The 16,310-nt window shown below is 39.0% G+C and overlaps 4 protein-coding genes and 1 long non-coding RNA gene across 6 annotated transcripts; 2 read left to right on the top strand and 3 right to left on the bottom strand.

Annotated features, from left to right (window-relative positions):
• Positions 1 to 2,387: 2,387 nt before the first annotated feature.
• On the bottom strand, positions 2,388 to 4,798 carry LOC104821046 (mitochondrial outer membrane protein porin of 34 kDa-like). The gene is made up of 6 exons (XM_010551768.2): positions 4,654 to 4,798; positions 4,026 to 4,093; positions 3,671 to 3,781; positions 3,441 to 3,527; positions 3,133 to 3,341; positions 2,388 to 2,980 (listed from the first exon to the last, which is right to left on the bottom strand). Exons 1-6 carry the CDS (start codon positions 4,700 to 4,702, stop codon positions 2,674 to 2,676), a joined length of 831 nt encoding a protein of 276 aa, XP_010550070.1. The 5' UTR covers positions 4,703 to 4,798; the 3' UTR covers positions 2,388 to 2,673.
• A 579-nt stretch (positions 4,799 to 5,377) lies between these two features.
• LOC104821044 (auxin efflux carrier component 8) lies at positions 5,378 to 7,408 on the bottom strand. The gene is made up of 6 exons (XM_010551767.1): positions 6,625 to 7,408; positions 6,364 to 6,532; positions 6,121 to 6,206; positions 5,879 to 6,036; positions 5,728 to 5,804; positions 5,378 to 5,614 (listed from the first exon to the last, which is right to left on the bottom strand). Exons 1-6 carry the CDS (start codon positions 7,145 to 7,147, stop codon positions 5,548 to 5,550), a joined length of 1,080 nt encoding a protein of 359 aa, XP_010550069.1. The 5' UTR covers positions 7,148 to 7,408; the 3' UTR covers positions 5,378 to 5,547.
• A 1,830-nt stretch (positions 7,409 to 9,238) lies between these two features.
• On the top strand, positions 9,239 to 11,532 carry LOC104821042 (probable pectate lyase 19). The gene is made up of 5 exons (XM_010551766.2): positions 9,239 to 9,343; positions 9,374 to 9,577; positions 9,843 to 10,587; positions 10,712 to 10,957; positions 11,053 to 11,532. The coding sequence occupies exons 2-5, from the start codon at positions 9,384 to 9,386 to the stop codon at positions 11,275 to 11,277; spliced, it is 1,410 nt and encodes a 469-aa protein (XP_010550068.1). The 5' UTR covers positions 9,239 to 9,343; positions 9,374 to 9,383; the 3' UTR covers positions 11,278 to 11,532.
• LOC104821043 lies at positions 11,218 to 13,091 on the bottom strand. Of its 2 annotated transcripts, none has more exons than XR_773017.2 (4): positions 12,107 to 13,091; positions 11,915 to 12,020; positions 11,636 to 11,705; positions 11,218 to 11,318 (listed from the first exon to the last, which is right to left on the bottom strand). It is a non-coding gene; the product is annotated as an uncharacterized LOC104821043 (long non-coding RNA). The 2 variants fall into 2 exon arrangements; XR_773016.2 differs by having other exon boundaries at positions 11,915 to 12,004; positions 12,107 to 13,088.
• Positions 13,092 to 13,185: 94 nt separating this feature from the next.
• On the top strand, positions 13,186 to 14,546 carry LOC104821041. Its single transcript, XM_010551765.2, has 2 exons — positions 13,186 to 14,060; positions 14,183 to 14,546. The coding sequence occupies exons 1-2, from the start codon at positions 13,605 to 13,607 to the stop codon at positions 14,195 to 14,197; spliced, it is 471 nt and encodes a 156-aa protein (XP_010550067.1). The 5' UTR covers positions 13,186 to 13,604; the 3' UTR covers positions 14,198 to 14,546.
• Positions 14,547 to 16,310: the final 1,764 nt, after the last annotated feature.

Raw genomic sequence — 16,310 nt, 5'->3', positions numbered from 1 at the left:
ATATATATATATATATATATATATATATATATATATGTATAATACAAGCAAAAATGATTACTAACCTTCATGGGTTAATAGAGTTTGGGGTGACATCAGCACAGTCGCATGTATGCATTCCCTCCTCATCACCAGATAATTTTCCTCCAAGGCTTTCGTTTAATGGAGTTTGGGGTGACATATGCATTCAACATATAAACTCACAAAACAAAACATATTCTCGGAGCATTATTGAATTTCGAAGCATATCTTAAAACGATTGCATACCTTTTTGTCAACAAAAGGTGACCAATGCGAAGGAATCCTGCTCGGAGTGGAGACTAGGTAAGAACCATCAGAAACCATCACTTCCTGCTTGCATCATCACACGTGAACATCGATATTATCCGTCTCTTTGATCAAATGTAGAACACCAATATATACCAGTGAACACGGATAAAAAATTGGTCAGAGTTTTTTACCATCCAACCATGAAGTTCTCAGTTCGCGAGATTATCCGAGCATTCAAGCAAATAAAAAATCTAATGTGGCTGGATGCATTCCCGTGACAGATATAAATGGCCTTTACTTGCTTATCAATAACCTGCAAAAAAAAACGAATTCCGGTCTCTTGAAGCAAATGCAAAAAGATTAAATAATAGTAAAAGGCTGACCTTCTCCTTTTCAATAGTTGCATCATATTGCTTAACAGACACATCTTCTCCGTCTCAATAAAAAAAAAGCATGAATGACAAAAAACAGCAACCTATAAAAGGTATCAGAATATTACAAATAGAACCACTCTGCATCTTATTGTTTTGATGGATGCTTAGCACATGAATGAGACTCTCAATAAGTATTTAGAGAAACTTATTCATTCACTGACCACAAGAAATAACACAGGTTTACAACCCATGTTGTAATAATTAAAACAATAGTTTTACTGCATAATTGATTCTTGTAATTTTTTAGGGTTGCTTCACTCATTATCACAGATTTCCCTTGCGAATAAATGGGATCAAACAGCCTAGATTTCAGACAGATTTCGAAGATCAACCGATAAAAACATAGAATCGATGAAATGAAAGAAACACACCTTCTTCTTGAAGCAAAGTGGACCTACAGAGACACACGGCCTTGACTTGGCTTATCAATAGTCTGCAAAACAAAAAAAAAAAAATCAAAAACAAATTCAGGTCCCTGGAAGCAAAGTTTACCTACCTATTCTGCTACATATATATTAGATGGCAAAAATGTTGAATATAGTAAAAGGCTGATATGCTAGTTGCATCATATTCCTTAAGAGACATGCCTTCTCCTTCTCAATGCACATACTCCCAATAAGAATTTACAGGAAACTAATTCATTCACAGACCGCAAGAAATAACACAGGTTTACAATTTGCATCGTAATAATTGAAACAATTTTGCTGCATAATTGGATTCGTGTAATTTTTAGGGTTGTTTCACTCGTTATCACAGATTGCCCTTGCAAATTCATATACAATTGTTTGCAACAAACAATCTCGTTCAGGAGCACGATAAATGTGATTACATTTTAATTTTCCCCAATGTTGATTTCATGAACAATCTAAACATGCAGCATCTAGGAGGCGTAGCTATTTCACTCGCCTTTAAAGTCGTTCTCGGCATTTATACTATTTAGCCAGATAGTTCACTCAAGAAAACGTGACAAGCATTACAGAGACAAAATCAGCGGAAGATTTTCCCGAGAAAATGAAAGAAAGCGAAGAAATCGGATCAAACAACCTAGATTACAGACAGATTTCGAAATTCAACCGACAAAAACCTAGAAATTAACGAAATGAAAGAAAAGAGACGCGAAAGCACCTCAAAACGGGACGGTAAAGGCGTAAGATCGCGCTCCATCGGAAGAAGTTGGACGCCATTTCGGTCGCTTTTGTGCTGCTTCTACCCCGCGGCCACGACCGACGATCTCCGAACAGAGTACGATCCGGAGGGAACATCCCAAAGATATTTCGAATTCTCGAAGGAACGGCCTGTAAGATACAAAAGTTTTAGGCGGTGGAAGTCTTTTTTAAGGACTTGGGCTTATGGGCCTTATAATTTGGGCCTAACAATTCGGATTAACCGTGGCAGAAGCCCAATTATTGTTGTCGATCAAATCTAACACAAACCAGAAAAATTGCATATCCAAGCATCCAATGAAAAACCCCAAAAGTATTGGGTTGATAGTATATCCTGAAGTAACGGGGGAAAATCATAGAAGAAGAAAGAGAACCCTAAAAATGAAAAACCAGAAGCCGCCGAGAATTATAGAAGAGAGATGCCATAAGGGAATCGAATATCCAGCGGAGTAACAAATGCAAGGCGAAACACAGACTGGATCACATCAACAGGGTGGTCCCCAGCGATCTCAGACAAAGATAAAGACAAAACATTACAAGTAAATTTGATAGAGGAACAACAGTTTTCTGATAAGACGGGAAAAAGAATTCCACCAACCAGTTTTTAGCAGTGAAAGAACAAAGACAGAAGGATCTTTGTAGGTTCATCAGGAAGACGATCCTTTTAATCTTTTTATTTTCTACAATCCGACACCCAACGAGATCAAAGAACGATTAGGAAAAGAGCTTTCTTCTTGTCCAAAGCAAAAAAAAAGGGAACGAGAGAGAGCAAGGATGTGACATTACTAAGCTACCCTCGCTGCGTTTCAGGGCTTGAGGGCAAGGGCAAGGCCAACCTTGGCGCTCTTCTCGATGGCCTTGGTGTCCACCTCGCCAGAGATGGTGAAGAAGGACTTGGGACGCCACTCGTGCTGGATCAGTGCACTCGCTTTGCCAGTGTTGTTAACGCGTGCCTTCACTGTGGTCAGTGGGTCAAGCGCATGCTGGGTTCCCACCGTTATGGTGTTCTCGTTGGTCGAGAAGCTGTGGCTCACCTCCGCTCCTACCGCTGTGTTGCTCAATGGGTTCACGATGTGATAGTATGACCCGTTCAATGTGTCACCCTTGTCATTCCTACCACACATCCAAGAAAACAAAACTCTGGTGATATATCCCCCTTTATTCTGAATAACTCTATCATTAAATGATATTATCTTGTCAAAACCCCTTAATCACTTTGAAACTTTCCCTAAGAACCGCTTCCCCAATGATACATATGTACTTACAGAGTAAGGGAAGCAATCAAGTCATCCTTCGTGAAGCTCAGACCAGCGTTGCATTTGGTGAAATTGCCAGTTTTGGTATCGAAGGAAACATCGGTACCAAGAGCTAAGACATTGGAGCCTACAACACCAGAAAAGTTGACAACTGGGTTCGCTGTCAACCCGATGCTGGTGCTGATGCCAGCATAGTCATGCAAGTACTGTAGCTCAACCTGTTTGAAGATATAGCACAGTGATGTGAAGAGAGAATCATATCATCCAGCAGAAAAAAAAATGCAGCCAGAGAAGATGGTATGAACATTATATTATACCTTGCCAGATCTCTGATCAGGCACCTTGAAGCTAAAGATAGACTTCAGTCCAGGGGCAGGCTCATCAACCGTAATGGTGGTCAGAAGCTGGATCAGGTGATAAAAGGATGCAGAGTCAACAATCATCAACACCATGTAGCTACGAGAAATGGGCAAGGTACCAAAAGACTACTGGGAAGGAACTGCGAATGTCTCGAAGAAATGAAAAGTAGCTAGAGAGGGCTGCTTACAGTGGAATCCGTGCCAACTTTTATGTCAGTTGTGATATTCTTGTTCTTCAATTGGGTAGCCACATCAGCCAAAAATAGGTCACCTTTCTTGATTCCTGTTGAAGTGATGGCCTAAAATTGTGAAAGGAATCACAAACGACGAGTCAGTTCATAAGCAAAGATGGTCATGATATAAACACAATGTTGTGCAATATAACATTCATCCAGGCACATGCAAAGAATCAAAGATGAAACTCACAAGAGACTAAAACTCAAGATATATGCCAATTACAACCATCAAACATACATATGCACAAACATCATGAGGAACCGATAAAGAAACCATCAAAATGAAGAAGGAAAAAAAGATACTTACAACACCGGTAGGAGAGTAGGTGGTGATAGAGAATTTCTGGTCGCTCTGGTAGTCCTTGTAGAGAAGATCTATAACCCATGGCGATAAAATTCACAACATTAGACAACTCAATAAAACAAATACACTCAACAGAAGCTCCCACGGACATAAACGCCAAAACACGAAACAGCTACTCTTGTGATAGACATTTCAAGATTGACAATGAAAGCACGAGAGGAATCGAAATCAAACCCAAAAAAATACAAGTGAAGAATACCCATGGAGAATAACACAAAATGGGAGCAATAGATAACTATCAGAGTCCGAAATACCCTATCGATATATCCCAGAATCTGAATCCGTCGAAACATTCGAATCTACACAAAACCCAGGCCCTTAATCCGCGGAAGAGGTCCAGGAAGTCGCTATTCGATCAAACACGGAAAAGGTATGCATATACGCACGACACCAGTACAGATGGACAGTGAGAGATCCAGGTAGAGAAGCCAAGAATTCGCGAGAATCCAAACCAAATTCAGATCAAAACACCCACATAGAATCGCGATTAGTCGCTACCCGATCAAAAACACAAAATCTCTGGCACATAGACATACGAGTGAACGGATTGAGAAGAGGAGGGAGAGAATACCTCTGGCTTTTTTGCCGATTTCGGTGTAAAGACCGGGACCCTTGGCCATGGTTACTTGAGGAGGAAGAAGTTCTAGGAGCTTCTGCGCCTCTGGAATCGAAGTCGGAGAGCACCGAGAAAGGAAATGGATGCCGGAAATGTGGCGTATATAAGGCAAAGGGAAAACCCTAAGTTCTCTTTATTATCGGAGAGGGGTTTTTTTTTTGCCTGCTGATGAAACAAAAATTTATCAGCCGTCGGATCGATACCTTTGGTCGGTGTTCCTCGCTCCACAGCCGTCGATCTAATACCCACACCCAATTTTTTCATTATTTTTTTTGGCCCCTCTTTGCACACGTGGCAGCCAGCGGCGCGGGTTTTAACCCTAATAACCCACTTGGGTCGCAGCAATTTCAGGGTACACCACCGAAAAAAAAATAAAAATTTGCGACCTTATTACGACTAATATATAACTAATATATAACTAAAATAAGAGTAGTTTATTAGTCGTAATAAGTTGTATATTAGTTATATATTAGTCGTAATAAGGTCGCAAATTTTTTTTTTTTTTCCGGTGGTGTACACTGAAATTGCTGCGACCCAAGTGGGTTATTTGAGTAATATTCCCCAGCGGCGCGGGTGACGTTTGTTTCCTTTTTTATATGTCTTTATTTTTTCCGCTTTGACTCTGTTTTGTATCTCCATTTTACAAAAAAAAAAAAAAAAAAATCGAAATAATCTCCATTTCCATTATTTTTTTTTGGGACCTGTGAACCGTTCGAATAAATATGAGCTATTCGAACTTATTGCTTTACAACAAATCTTTACAACATAAATAATTAAAATATTCATCTATTTATAATACAATAAAGGGCAGCAACATAAAGAACCCCAAAAAATTTATTTAAATCATTTTCAAAGGGCCATCACGAAATAGTAAGCCAAAGCAATTGGTAAGGCAACCACCATCCCAAATATCACCCTGCAAAAGGAAAAAAAAATAACACACGAAAGCTTCGGATTAAATTTTGTTGCAACCAAAAAAAAAATCAAATCGAAATTTAGGGGCCAACGAAAAAAAAAAAATCAAAGTACCCGGTACTAACGATCTCTGGATAAACATTATACTCTTTTGCAAAGACGAAAGGTACGATTCCTTGGGGCAATGCAGACTGCAAATATATAAAATCATAAAAGAAAATAAAAAAATATTAATTACGTGGAAAATATTTTTGATCTCGCTTGCCTGCAAAATCATGGTTCGTAGGAGAGTGCCGTGTAATCTGATGCCAAATGCAGAAGCGACCATCAAGATCGGTCCGATTAGAAACTTCAACACCATAGTTATCGCCAGCATTTGTTTTCCGCAAGCTATGATGCTCCTTTGGGATGCCATGAATAGACCTGCTCGTGGTTTAGGGTTTTCAGAGGGTTTTTTTTTTTTCAACTTCAACGACAGAAAAAAAAAATGGTTGGTTTTCTTCTCACCTAGGCTAAACATCGCCATCCCGAGGCCTCCATCTGATAATAAACGTATGGATCCATCGACCATTCCGGGCATTTCCCATCCCAATCTGGAAAAATAGCTAGTTTTACACGTTAGGAACCGATCGAAATTGAATCTTTAAGAACACACACGCACATATATGCATATATATATATATATATATATATGTATGTGTATATATGTATAAGAAAAGATGAAGTTTTTTTTTTCTGAGTGAATCTCACCGGAAATGAATGCTGGCCCAAATGAGTCCGGCCAAAGTTGCATAACTATTCGGATTTCTTACGAGCTTTCTCCAGACCTTCAAGAGGATTCTCCCTGTGCTGGAATCGTATGCCAACACTGTTTCTTCTTCTTCTTTTGGTTCTTGTTCCGCATCTGTGTTCTCGTTGCCTTGGAGCAGAAGAAATCCGGATGAGTTTCGTGTCCAAGAAGCTTATTATCAAACCCTAAACACAGGAGATATTAATTGATACTTCATTTACCTCTATGCTCTGTGGGAACTCTGGCGGCAACAGATGATCTCGCGGCGTTGAGCTCGAACAGGAAAAGCAGGAGATTGTACCAAATCAGGCTCTGCAGAACGATAATCTGCACTAAAGAGTCGACGGATCCATCACCGTACATGGCTCTCAGCATAGGTATCCCGATGATCAGAGTGTTTGGTAACGTGGATATGGAAAACCCGGTTATGATCAAGCCCAGCCTCCCTCCGCTCGCGGCGGGCCGCCAGAATCTCACGACGGCGGCCAAGGACACGGCGGCAAGGATCTTCTGGAGGGCATCCGAGAGTATGAGTCTAGGGTTCATCTTGTAAGGGTTATTCTGAGAGATTACTTGGAAAGAAAGCAAAGGGATGGAGAATTTCGAGACGAATGTGTTGATGCCTGAGCATTGTTCGGGTGAGAAGAGCTTCAGATGTTTCGCAGAGACATAGCCTAAGATCATCGTGACGTACAGAGGAACAGTGGATGAAACAACATGGTAGACATCAAGCCAAGAGATCATAACTGGATATTGATGTTAATTAATCACAAGGAAAAAAAAAGAAATTAAAGAATATGTAGATGGAGTGTGTATATATGATTTATGCAAATATATATACATATATATATATATAATAGGGCAAAGCCGAAAGCGTTGGCGAAGGTTTGTTTCTTTTTTCATTTGCCTTTTTCTTTATTTTTTTTCCTTTCATTGAAGAAGTCTTCGTATTCAGGGTTCTTGATTCCAGGCATGACTCTGTGATTTTGTTTTCTGGTTTTTTTTTCCCTCTTTTTCTTTTGTTATTTTTGTGAAATGCCTGTTTTAATTTTTGTTTTATTCGAGCAACCTTGAAACAAAAAAAAAGGAAAACTAACAAAATTTACCTTTAATTAGAAATATGTTATACTTAGTTTGGTTTTATTTATCGTAATTACGTAAATAAATCCGAATGTTATATTTGAGCTGTCGTTTGGCTAATATATAAACTCAAATGAAATAACAATTAATTATCAAGGTTTCTTTCCTAGTTGAGACAAAAAAAATGGAGAAGAAAGGAAGGACCGATTTTATTTGTTTTAATTAATTAATTAAATATGATTTTAGAAAAACAAAGATTTTGTCATCCTATAAATCAAATACACAAAAGATAATAGAAAGTCTTATTGTTAACAATATAAAAAATTGAATGGATCGAGAAGTTTTATTTTTTTTATAATATGCAAATTCACAAAACAGTTGGTCTACCTACATCTATTAGAGAATGAAAAATTTCAGGTGAATGTTTTTTTTTCGGCGTTTATATTTAAATTCGGGATAAAAATATGTTTTTACATGTTCGAGCATCCAAATTTGGGTGGAATTTAGATGGATGCGAGAAAGTTGAATTGATGGAACAAAAGATGGTTCACATAGCCGAAGGCTCAGGTGAACTTCCTGGTTTGACAAAAAAAAATGGTTCACATATATGTTCATTCTTTTTTGCTTTTATCAAAAAATAAAATAAAATAAATTCTAATACACCCGGTTACATCCCACAGAAAGATATATTCCCGTAATTATGGCCATCATACACCATTAGTGGAAAAATAAAAATGAGAGATGATAAAAAAAAGAAGTCAAATTAATGTGTCTTTCGCCTGAACAAAGAAGGCCTATAAATTCTCAAGAGAAGTCTAGTGCTATATAGCCTTTGATTTTTTTCCCCCTAAAGAAATAAACTCCAATTCTCGTCGATGAAAAAAAAATGCAGAATGTTTATTATATAAATAAATAGTAAGCCGAAAAAGGTTTCCATAACTATTCTCTACATTCATGGAATAATTAAGTGAAATGGGAAGGAAGCGAAACATGGAACGTTATAAAAAAAATCCCAAATATGGTTTAAGATTTGGACGTAATCGCATCTATGAAACAAAATAGAGAGTTTTGTCTTTTTATTTTTGTGTGGCCAGAAATGGATGTTGCTTCTTCCTTTTGAGTTTGCTTCATGCAATGCAGAAGAAAAATGCTTACCGTTTTAGATGAATCATAAACTTGCAGCATTTGAAAGCTGCGAAAAGAACCCAAAGCCCTTCAAGTTTTTATTTAAAAGTGTAACTAATAGGACCAAGCAATGTAAGGATTTCAAATCAAATGCAAGAATACCATTTGTAGCACTCATAACTTTTTAAAATGCATATATTAATATTTTTTCAACATTATAATATATACATGGTGGGATGGATGACGATATCCACGTGATTCATAATACAATTACATACATATATGTATACACACACATTGTATAGTATTCAACACATGCATGGTTACAAGTGGAAGTGATCTTCTTTAGAGTACGACATGACTGATTCATAGCGAGAATGGACAGATTTAACAACATATTACTCTATATTTAAAAATTAAAAAAAAAAAGACAAAAGACAAAGTGTGTGCGCTATTTTTATCGGAAATAGAACGTAAAAAACGAAGGGAAATATAAAGAAGAGAAAAACTGTCCACGAGCGAACAAGTAAACAAGGGATGGCTCTCCATCCTTAGCGGCAAATTTCTAAATTCGGACCCCAACTCCTTCATCTTTATTATTTAAACGCCGGCCTCCTCGTCTCTCAAATTCGCATTACGATTCATCATACAGAATCCGTATGCCATTTTCAAAGCTTAGCGGCTCTCCATAAGCTTTCCAACCTTTTTTTCTTCTTTTTTGAAATTCGATTTCGAAGTCAAAAGAGAAGATTATAAAAAAAAGAGAGAGAAAGAAATGGAGGGCGCTAGGCTTTTGCATTTGATCTGTGTGGTTTGTATTGCCAGTTTGATTCCAGCCATTAGATCCAACATTGCAGAACTGGACGAGTATTGGCAACAACGCTCCGAGGAAGCTGAGAAGCACTCCCTCGCGGCTTACCATTCCGACCCTTTTGAGATCGTCGACCACTTCCACGAACGCCATTACGAGTAAGTCCAATCACCCGACCGGACCGGTTAGGAAGTGGACGAACCACAACAGGTTTATGATTCTGAAAATAAAAAAAAAAACCCGAATTAAATTGGTAATTTCTCGGTATGGTTTTTCGTCAAAAACCGAGTTTGTCCCATGCAAACTACACCCTTCAAATGTTTCCGACAGAACACGAACTATAACATTGGTTCTTTAAACGAACCCAACACAAGATTGTGTCGGAGGATTTACGATTGTTTTGGTCGGTCTATAAATCTGCAGCAACTCAACGGACATCGAGACAGAGAGGCAGGATGATCAAGAGGAGGAGGACTCGATCGCCATGTTAACCGGCTCGATCAACAGCACAAGAAGGAGCTTGAGAGGAGGCCGGAGAGGACGAGGGAAATGGAGCAAGCTGAAAGGACCTTGCAGTGCAAGCAACCCAATCGACAAGTGCTGGCGCTGCATGCCGGACTGGGCCAGACGCCGGCAGAAGCTCGCGGATTGTGTCCGCGGCTTCGGATACAAAACCACCGGAGGAAAGCTCGGACGCATCTACGTCGTCACAAGCAACCTGGACAACGACCTCATCAACCCTAGACCAGGAACCCTACGTCATGCCGTGATCCAGAAGGAACCTCTATGGATCATCTTCAAGAACGACATGAACATAAGGCTGCAGCAGGAGCTCATGATCAACAGCCACAAGACCATCGATGCTCGTGGTGCAAACGTTCACATCGCTTATGGAGCTGGTATCACCATGCAATTCGTCACCAACATCATCATCCATGGTCTTCACATCCATCACATTGTCTCCAGCAACGGCGGTATGATCAGGGATTCCGTTGATCATTATGGGTTCAGGACAAGGGCTGATGGCGACGGCCTCTCCATCTTCGGGGCCAGCAACATCTGGATTGACCATGTCTCCATGTCCAGATGCCAAGATGGACTCATTGACGCCATTGATGGTTCCACAGGCATCACCATCTCCAACTCCCACTTCACCCACCACAACGACGTAAGCACATGCACATATGTATCTATATCAATCATCAAATCAAACAGATCAAACAAATGAAATAAGGGCAAAAATGAATCAGAGCGAATGTTTCTTACGAGGGTTTTTTTCTTTTGGGTTGAAGGTGATGTTGCTGGGTGCACACAATGTGATAGACAAGGACAAGAGGATGCAAGTTACAGTGGCATACAACCACTTTGGGAAAGGGCTGGTGCAGAGGATGCCACGTGTCAGATGGGGATTCGTCCATGTTGTCAACAATGACTACACTCACTGGGAGCTTTACGCCATCGGTGGAAGCCAAAGCCCAACCATTCTCAGCCACGGCAACCGTTTCATCGCTCCACCTCATATTCCCCAGTATAAGGAGGTTCACCCCCCAACTTACCTGCCTCTTTTCATCTCATTCAACTTCCTTGATGTCTTACATGTATATACATATATATATATTTCTTTTGTATATAGGTGACGAAGAGGGACTATGCGCCTGAGGCCGAGTGGAAGAACTGGAACTGGAGATCAGAGAGGGACATTTTCATGAACGGAGCCTTCTTTAGACAATCTGGTAACCCTAACTTCAGGTGCACGCACACAAGGCAACAGATGATAAAGCCCAAGCACGGCTTGGCGGTCTCCATGCTAACCAAGTATGCCGGAGCATTGGACTGCAAGGTTGGCAGACCTTGCTAAATCTACCTGCTACTCATTTCATGCCTTTTTTTAGGATGATACTGGTTGGTCATGAAAACATGAAAAAAAAATGTCTGATTAGAGAGGGTACTTGTTTCAAGAAAAACGAGGAAAAAAAAGGAATGTGCCAAGAGATTCTAATACTTTGATTCTAATCCATTGTTGATTCTTCACTGCATTTTGTTGGTGTTTTTGTTTTGTTTTGTTTCTTAATATTCAAACATTATGTTTAAGAAGAAATACTACTTGGTAATCTACATCTCCATGCCGTATTTCTACCATTAACTTAAATCTGAAACCAAAAATCACAGGAGAACGGTTCATAGAACTTCACTACCAAAACTTTGAAAGAACTTACTTGCAACTATAATACGGACCTGTGGCACGTATGGAACTCCGCTCGGAATCAGCTAGATAAACATCATCATCTGCAATTAAAAGAACAAAAATAGATCACCATTGTTTATCTTTCAAAGAAGCTTTACACTGCGACAACAGATAAAAAAACCCTAAAACCTGAGATGGAGAGATCACACATCCATGCTAATACCATTGGGGTTCTCAGTAACTAGATTCACCATCGCTATCCTCATCAATAACTGAAATTAGTAATGCTACTATTTATCCTGTTCTCTACCTCATGCAATTGACTCTTGATTTGTGGCCATTGAGGCTGGCATAAGACACATCTCCACCCATAACTGTCACTTGAATGTGGCCATTGAGGCTGGCAAAAGACACATCTCCACCCATAACTCATATCTCATAAACACGCCGATGGGGTTTCATAAGTTTCATAATTTATTACAAATATGGAGAACATATGTACCTGTGCAGGGAAAAGATCTTCTACATCCAACTATGTATGTCCGAAGGGTTTATCTGCATCAACTTCCACAACAAATGGGTCCTCAAATTTGAGTTTGCGCAACTCCACTCCCTACCCAAGAATGCTCCTCGCTCGCATACCCAACGATTCCAAGATTGGTTGGTTAGGCCAACGGTCACCGCTTACATTGTGGAATTAAGCACAAACATGTAACAGGCCTGAAAGGCAAACTACCAACGCCATCATAGCTAGTGATCTTACACAAGCTCGACCAGATGTTCAAATCCAAACACTGGATTCTCTTGAATCACTCCGAAATTTTGTTGAAACTAGCAGAAAATCTTGCCTTTGTTGTGAAAATTCAACCAGTCTTTAGCTCAATCTTGCTAGTTGTTACTTGATAAGTGATGATATCATCGCATATCAACGAATACAAGTCTTTAGCTTTATGAGAAATCAGGAAACTGTCCAAGCGACGAGGAAGGTACTTTACCCAATAAAGCACCCGCTATTGTTGAAACAAAAAACGAATATGTACCCACAGAAACCCTAAATCCCAAATCCTAATTTTTGCAGACATTAGCGCAATCAGAAATGGGTAATCCAAAACCTTAAGAATCGAGCTCAGATGGAGTCGTGGTAAGCGGCAAGCCTGACCGATTAGACGCCATAGGCATGTTGCTGACGTCACAGAGGTACCGGAAACGAGCGAAGCAAAAGCGTCGTAGTCTAAGTCGGTGATCTTCGTGGCGGAGCTCTCCTCTTCCGCCTTCGCCGGCAACGGAGCTCCCATCCCGTTCTCCGATGACGGTATCGGATCTCTCCGGCGATTACATCAGAATTTCAAAGCTAAATGTCCCTCTATGATCGCTTGTTACCTGAGTTTATAGTTAGTTTCCTCCCGAAGAAGATAACTTGTACGAATTTCACCTCAAGAAAAGTAGGGATGGAGGGGTCAATCAGACATTTCCGAAACTAATGGATCAACTTGCAATTAACCCGTCTATATTCCACCCATCACATTATATGTATCTACATATATTATTTATTTATCCAAAAGCTTACAACAATCACAAAATCATCCCACTAGAATGATCAACAGTTATCTCGGTTAACGTAAACCGGGAATTAGCCGTAATTTTTCTCCCGTAACGGATAGAAAAATCCGCTGTTTGAACTGAACAGCCCATAGGAAGGAAACCAGAAATGGCCCCTGGTTTTGTTTCTCCAACCTTTGTCCCCTCTTTCGATATGGTTTCTTCGCTTTCCGCTCTCTTTCTTTCCTCTTTTATATCCTTTCTTCTTCGATTCCTCGTCTTTGATCCATCCCCAGAGAGATTGAGACCCAAACACGCGGGAAGTGAACCCTCCTGTTTGCATCTTTACCATACCCTGATCGCAACTGTTTCGTTTTCCGGCGATTTCCCGAAGATCTTCCGGCGGTACTCTGATTAGTTAGGTATCTCATTCTGGAAAAAACAAACCTTTTCGGTGATTCATGGGGTATGAGGTGAATTTCGCTACGAAAACAGAGAAGGAATTTTTAGAATTGCAAAAGGAAGTGATTTTGGGGAAGAATAAACTCAAGAGCCCGACTGCTGACTCGCTTAAGGCAAAAAATCCGAACCCAACTTTTGGGAATTCGCCAAGCAGTTCGAAGAAGAAGAAAATCCGACGGCGGCGGAGATTTTGCCGGTGCGGCGGCTGTTCAGTACTTGCAAAGAAGTCTTTGCCGATTGCGGCCCAGGAATCGTTCCCTCTGACGAGAAAATCCAACGGCTGCGATCTATTCTGGGTAAAACGTCAATCTTGTACCCAGCAGAAGGTGGAAACATGCATCGGTTCACGGCAGAGACACCATGTGCGGTGCTGGACGTGCTTGGACCCTCTTACTCCGATCCCGAGGGACGTCATTGCACCTACTTCTTTGATTTCCCATTCAGCCATTTCTCAGGTACCACATTGCATATACTTCTTTGACGTAAACTATATCGCATCTGCTCCCCTTACTGTACACCTTTACAATGTTGTGGCCTGAGTCGTTTCTGACTTTGAGAATTTTTTTTTTCTTTTGAGGACTGTAAACGGTAAGAACCTGGCGGTGAAAAAAGGCAGTAGAGCTTCTACTTTGATACAGTCTCTCATTCCTCAGCCTTGTTCTCTCTCTCCCCCTCTGTTTTAGTACATGAGGAGACAAGGTGTGCAATGTTTCATTTAGACCTTTCGTTATACTATGAGATGCATGCATGGTCGGTGCATGTTAGGATATATTGTAAAGAAGATATACGTAAAGTTCGATTAGTTATATACACATCGCCTCCTGAATTCGCAGTCTGTTGTGTAATGCCTGCAATCAGGAAGACTCTAGCTGAGCCAGAGTATTAGGTCGAGATAGTTCGGACGCTTTTACTCTATTAAGATATGGTGCGTATTACTATGAGATGCATGCATGGTTAACCTTCTTGAACGTTTTGGAAGCGACACATCTTTGATGGAGTCCAAGCTTAAATTGTCGCCACGTTGCGCGGTTACACAACGCACCGGTTCCAAATAAATAATTAAACTATATTAAATATAAACCCGTCTTACAAATGACTATACATAAGCTTTGTATAATTTGGCAACCATTTATCAAAGTCTTTGGGATATTTAACTATAAATGTTTGGAAGTAGTCGGATATCCCGTGGCCATGGACGCTCAACCAATTTGAATTTTATACATATAAGACAGCATAATATTTGCGTGACATTATTATTAACCCAATTGGTATAAAACAATTGCATTTGAACCGGTCCACAATTGAACCGGCTGCGAAGCAGTAGCTGTACATGTACTACTATGATTCCTTCAACTCGAATCAAGATGCTAATTAAAGCAATTTTAAAATCCGAAGATGATTTGAAATTCAAAGAGCTTAGATAAATGCATAGGGATGGACAACCTAAACGCGACAATTAACAATTAACATTTCTGTTACAAACTTATATTTTAATTACTCTATGAATAAATAATTTAGTCCAACGACTAATCTAAAACCATTGACCCTAATTTCAATAGAGAATCTCCAAGTTGGCCTTAAACTTAATTTCAATGTCTAAACCCAAAACATTGACCTTAGGTCACTTCCCAATTAATTATCCCCCACAAAATATTTAAATTTTATTATTAATATTACCTATCAAGGTTAGCAAATACATACGAAACTTTCGTCATTATTAATAAAATTTTAAAAAAAAACATTTGTAAACAAATTTAATTTATTTCGCTCTAGTCTCTTTATAGTTAGAGATAACAGATTTCATATTCTTCAATAAAAATGATGAGAATGCCATATGCAATATGCAATATTAATGTTGATTTATAGAAAAATATTGAAATATTAAAAATCACTTCAACAAAAAAATATTAAAAATCAATTAAATAAAGTTCGGGTCAAGATCTCTGATCTGTCGTGAAAGTGTCCGATCTGTCTTAAATGGTAGTAAGTCGCAGAGACATGCCATATAGTTGACCCTTTCATTACCCATTTGTCTGAAAGATCAACAACTTATTATCCGTTGAAACGTTGATTTTCCTATTTAAAAATAATAATAAAATTAAGATTAAATAATATCGTTGAAGGTAATGTGATCATATCATATTCATGGCTGGTCCTTTTATAGTTAATTACACCAAGATAAAAACAAACTTATCTTACATTAATTAATATATTGATTACGCATGAAAGACTTTTGATTGTCTAAATATGACCAAAGCTTCCATAAACGTTTCTTGTCTTCTATCGGGCGACGATTAGTCTCTACTTTCTATAGCCATCAATATATAATTTCCACGTCAAAATATTAAAATCTCTACGACTTATCTTTGATTGTTTTTCAAAAATATTTTTTTTTGGGTGAAAAGGTAGAAACAGAAAATGTTTTTATGAACATATCATGTTACTCAATTAGATGAGAGTGTATAATTAAGATTCTCAGGGAAATAAGAAAATCTCATGTGTATTAATTCTATAAATTTTCCAAAGTTATTATTTCCGTTAAAAAAATCTGCCCAAGTCATAGAAAATATGTAACTGAGGTACGCATTTAAAGGTGAATGGACATGCTAGTTAATCAAGTAACTAATAATTAATACGATAAGCAGTTGTTACATTTGTTATAAAAAAAAATTAGCCACATTCAGACCACGATGGTTTACTTAACC

Source organism: Tarenaya hassleriana, unplaced genomic scaffold, assembly GCF_000463585.1.
Source record: "Tarenaya hassleriana unplaced genomic scaffold, ASM46358v1 Cleome32, whole genome shotgun sequence".
NCBI classification, from domain to species: Eukaryota; Viridiplantae; Streptophyta; class Magnoliopsida; order Brassicales; family Cleomaceae; genus Tarenaya; species Tarenaya hassleriana.
This window is presented reverse-complemented; position numbering and strand designations above follow the sequence as displayed.

Coding starts and splice junctions, on each gene's coding strand:
- LOC104821046 (XM_010551768.2), bottom strand. CDS start 4,702: ATGGCCAAGGGTCCCGGTCTTTACACCGAAATCGGCAAAAAAGCCAGA. Junction 4,094..4,653: donor AATCGGCAAAAAAGCCAGAG/GTATTCTCTCCC, acceptor CATGGGTTATAG/ATCTTCTCTACAAGGACTAC. Junction 3,782..4,025: donor CCTACTCTCCTACCGGTGTT/GTAAGTATCTTT, acceptor TCACAATTTTAG/GCCATCACTTCAACAGGAAT.
- LOC104821044 (XM_010551767.1), bottom strand. CDS start 7,147: ATGATCTCTTGGCTTGATGTCTACCATGTTGTTTCATCCACTGTTCCT. Junction 5,805..5,878: donor TACGAACCATGATTTTGCAG/GCAAGCGAGATC, acceptor ATATATTTGCAG/TCTGCATTGCCCCAAGGAAT. Junction 5,615..5,727: donor CCAGAGATCGTTAGTACCGG/GTACTTTGATTT, acceptor TTCCTTTTGCAG/GGTGATATTTGGGATGGTGG.
- LOC104821042 (XM_010551766.2), top strand. CDS start 9,384: ATGGAGGGCGCTAGGCTTTTGCATTTGATCTGTGTGGTTTGTATTGCC. Junction 9,578..9,842: donor TTCCACGAACGCCATTACGA/GTAAGTCCAATC, acceptor ATAAATCTGCAG/CAACTCAACGGACATCGAGA. Junction 10,958..11,052: donor ATATTCCCCAGTATAAGGAG/GTTCACCCCCCA, acceptor TTTTGTATATAG/GTGACGAAGAGGGACTATGC.
- LOC104821041 (XM_010551765.2), top strand. CDS start 13,605: ATGGGGTATGAGGTGAATTTCGCTACGAAAACAGAGAAGGAATTTTTA.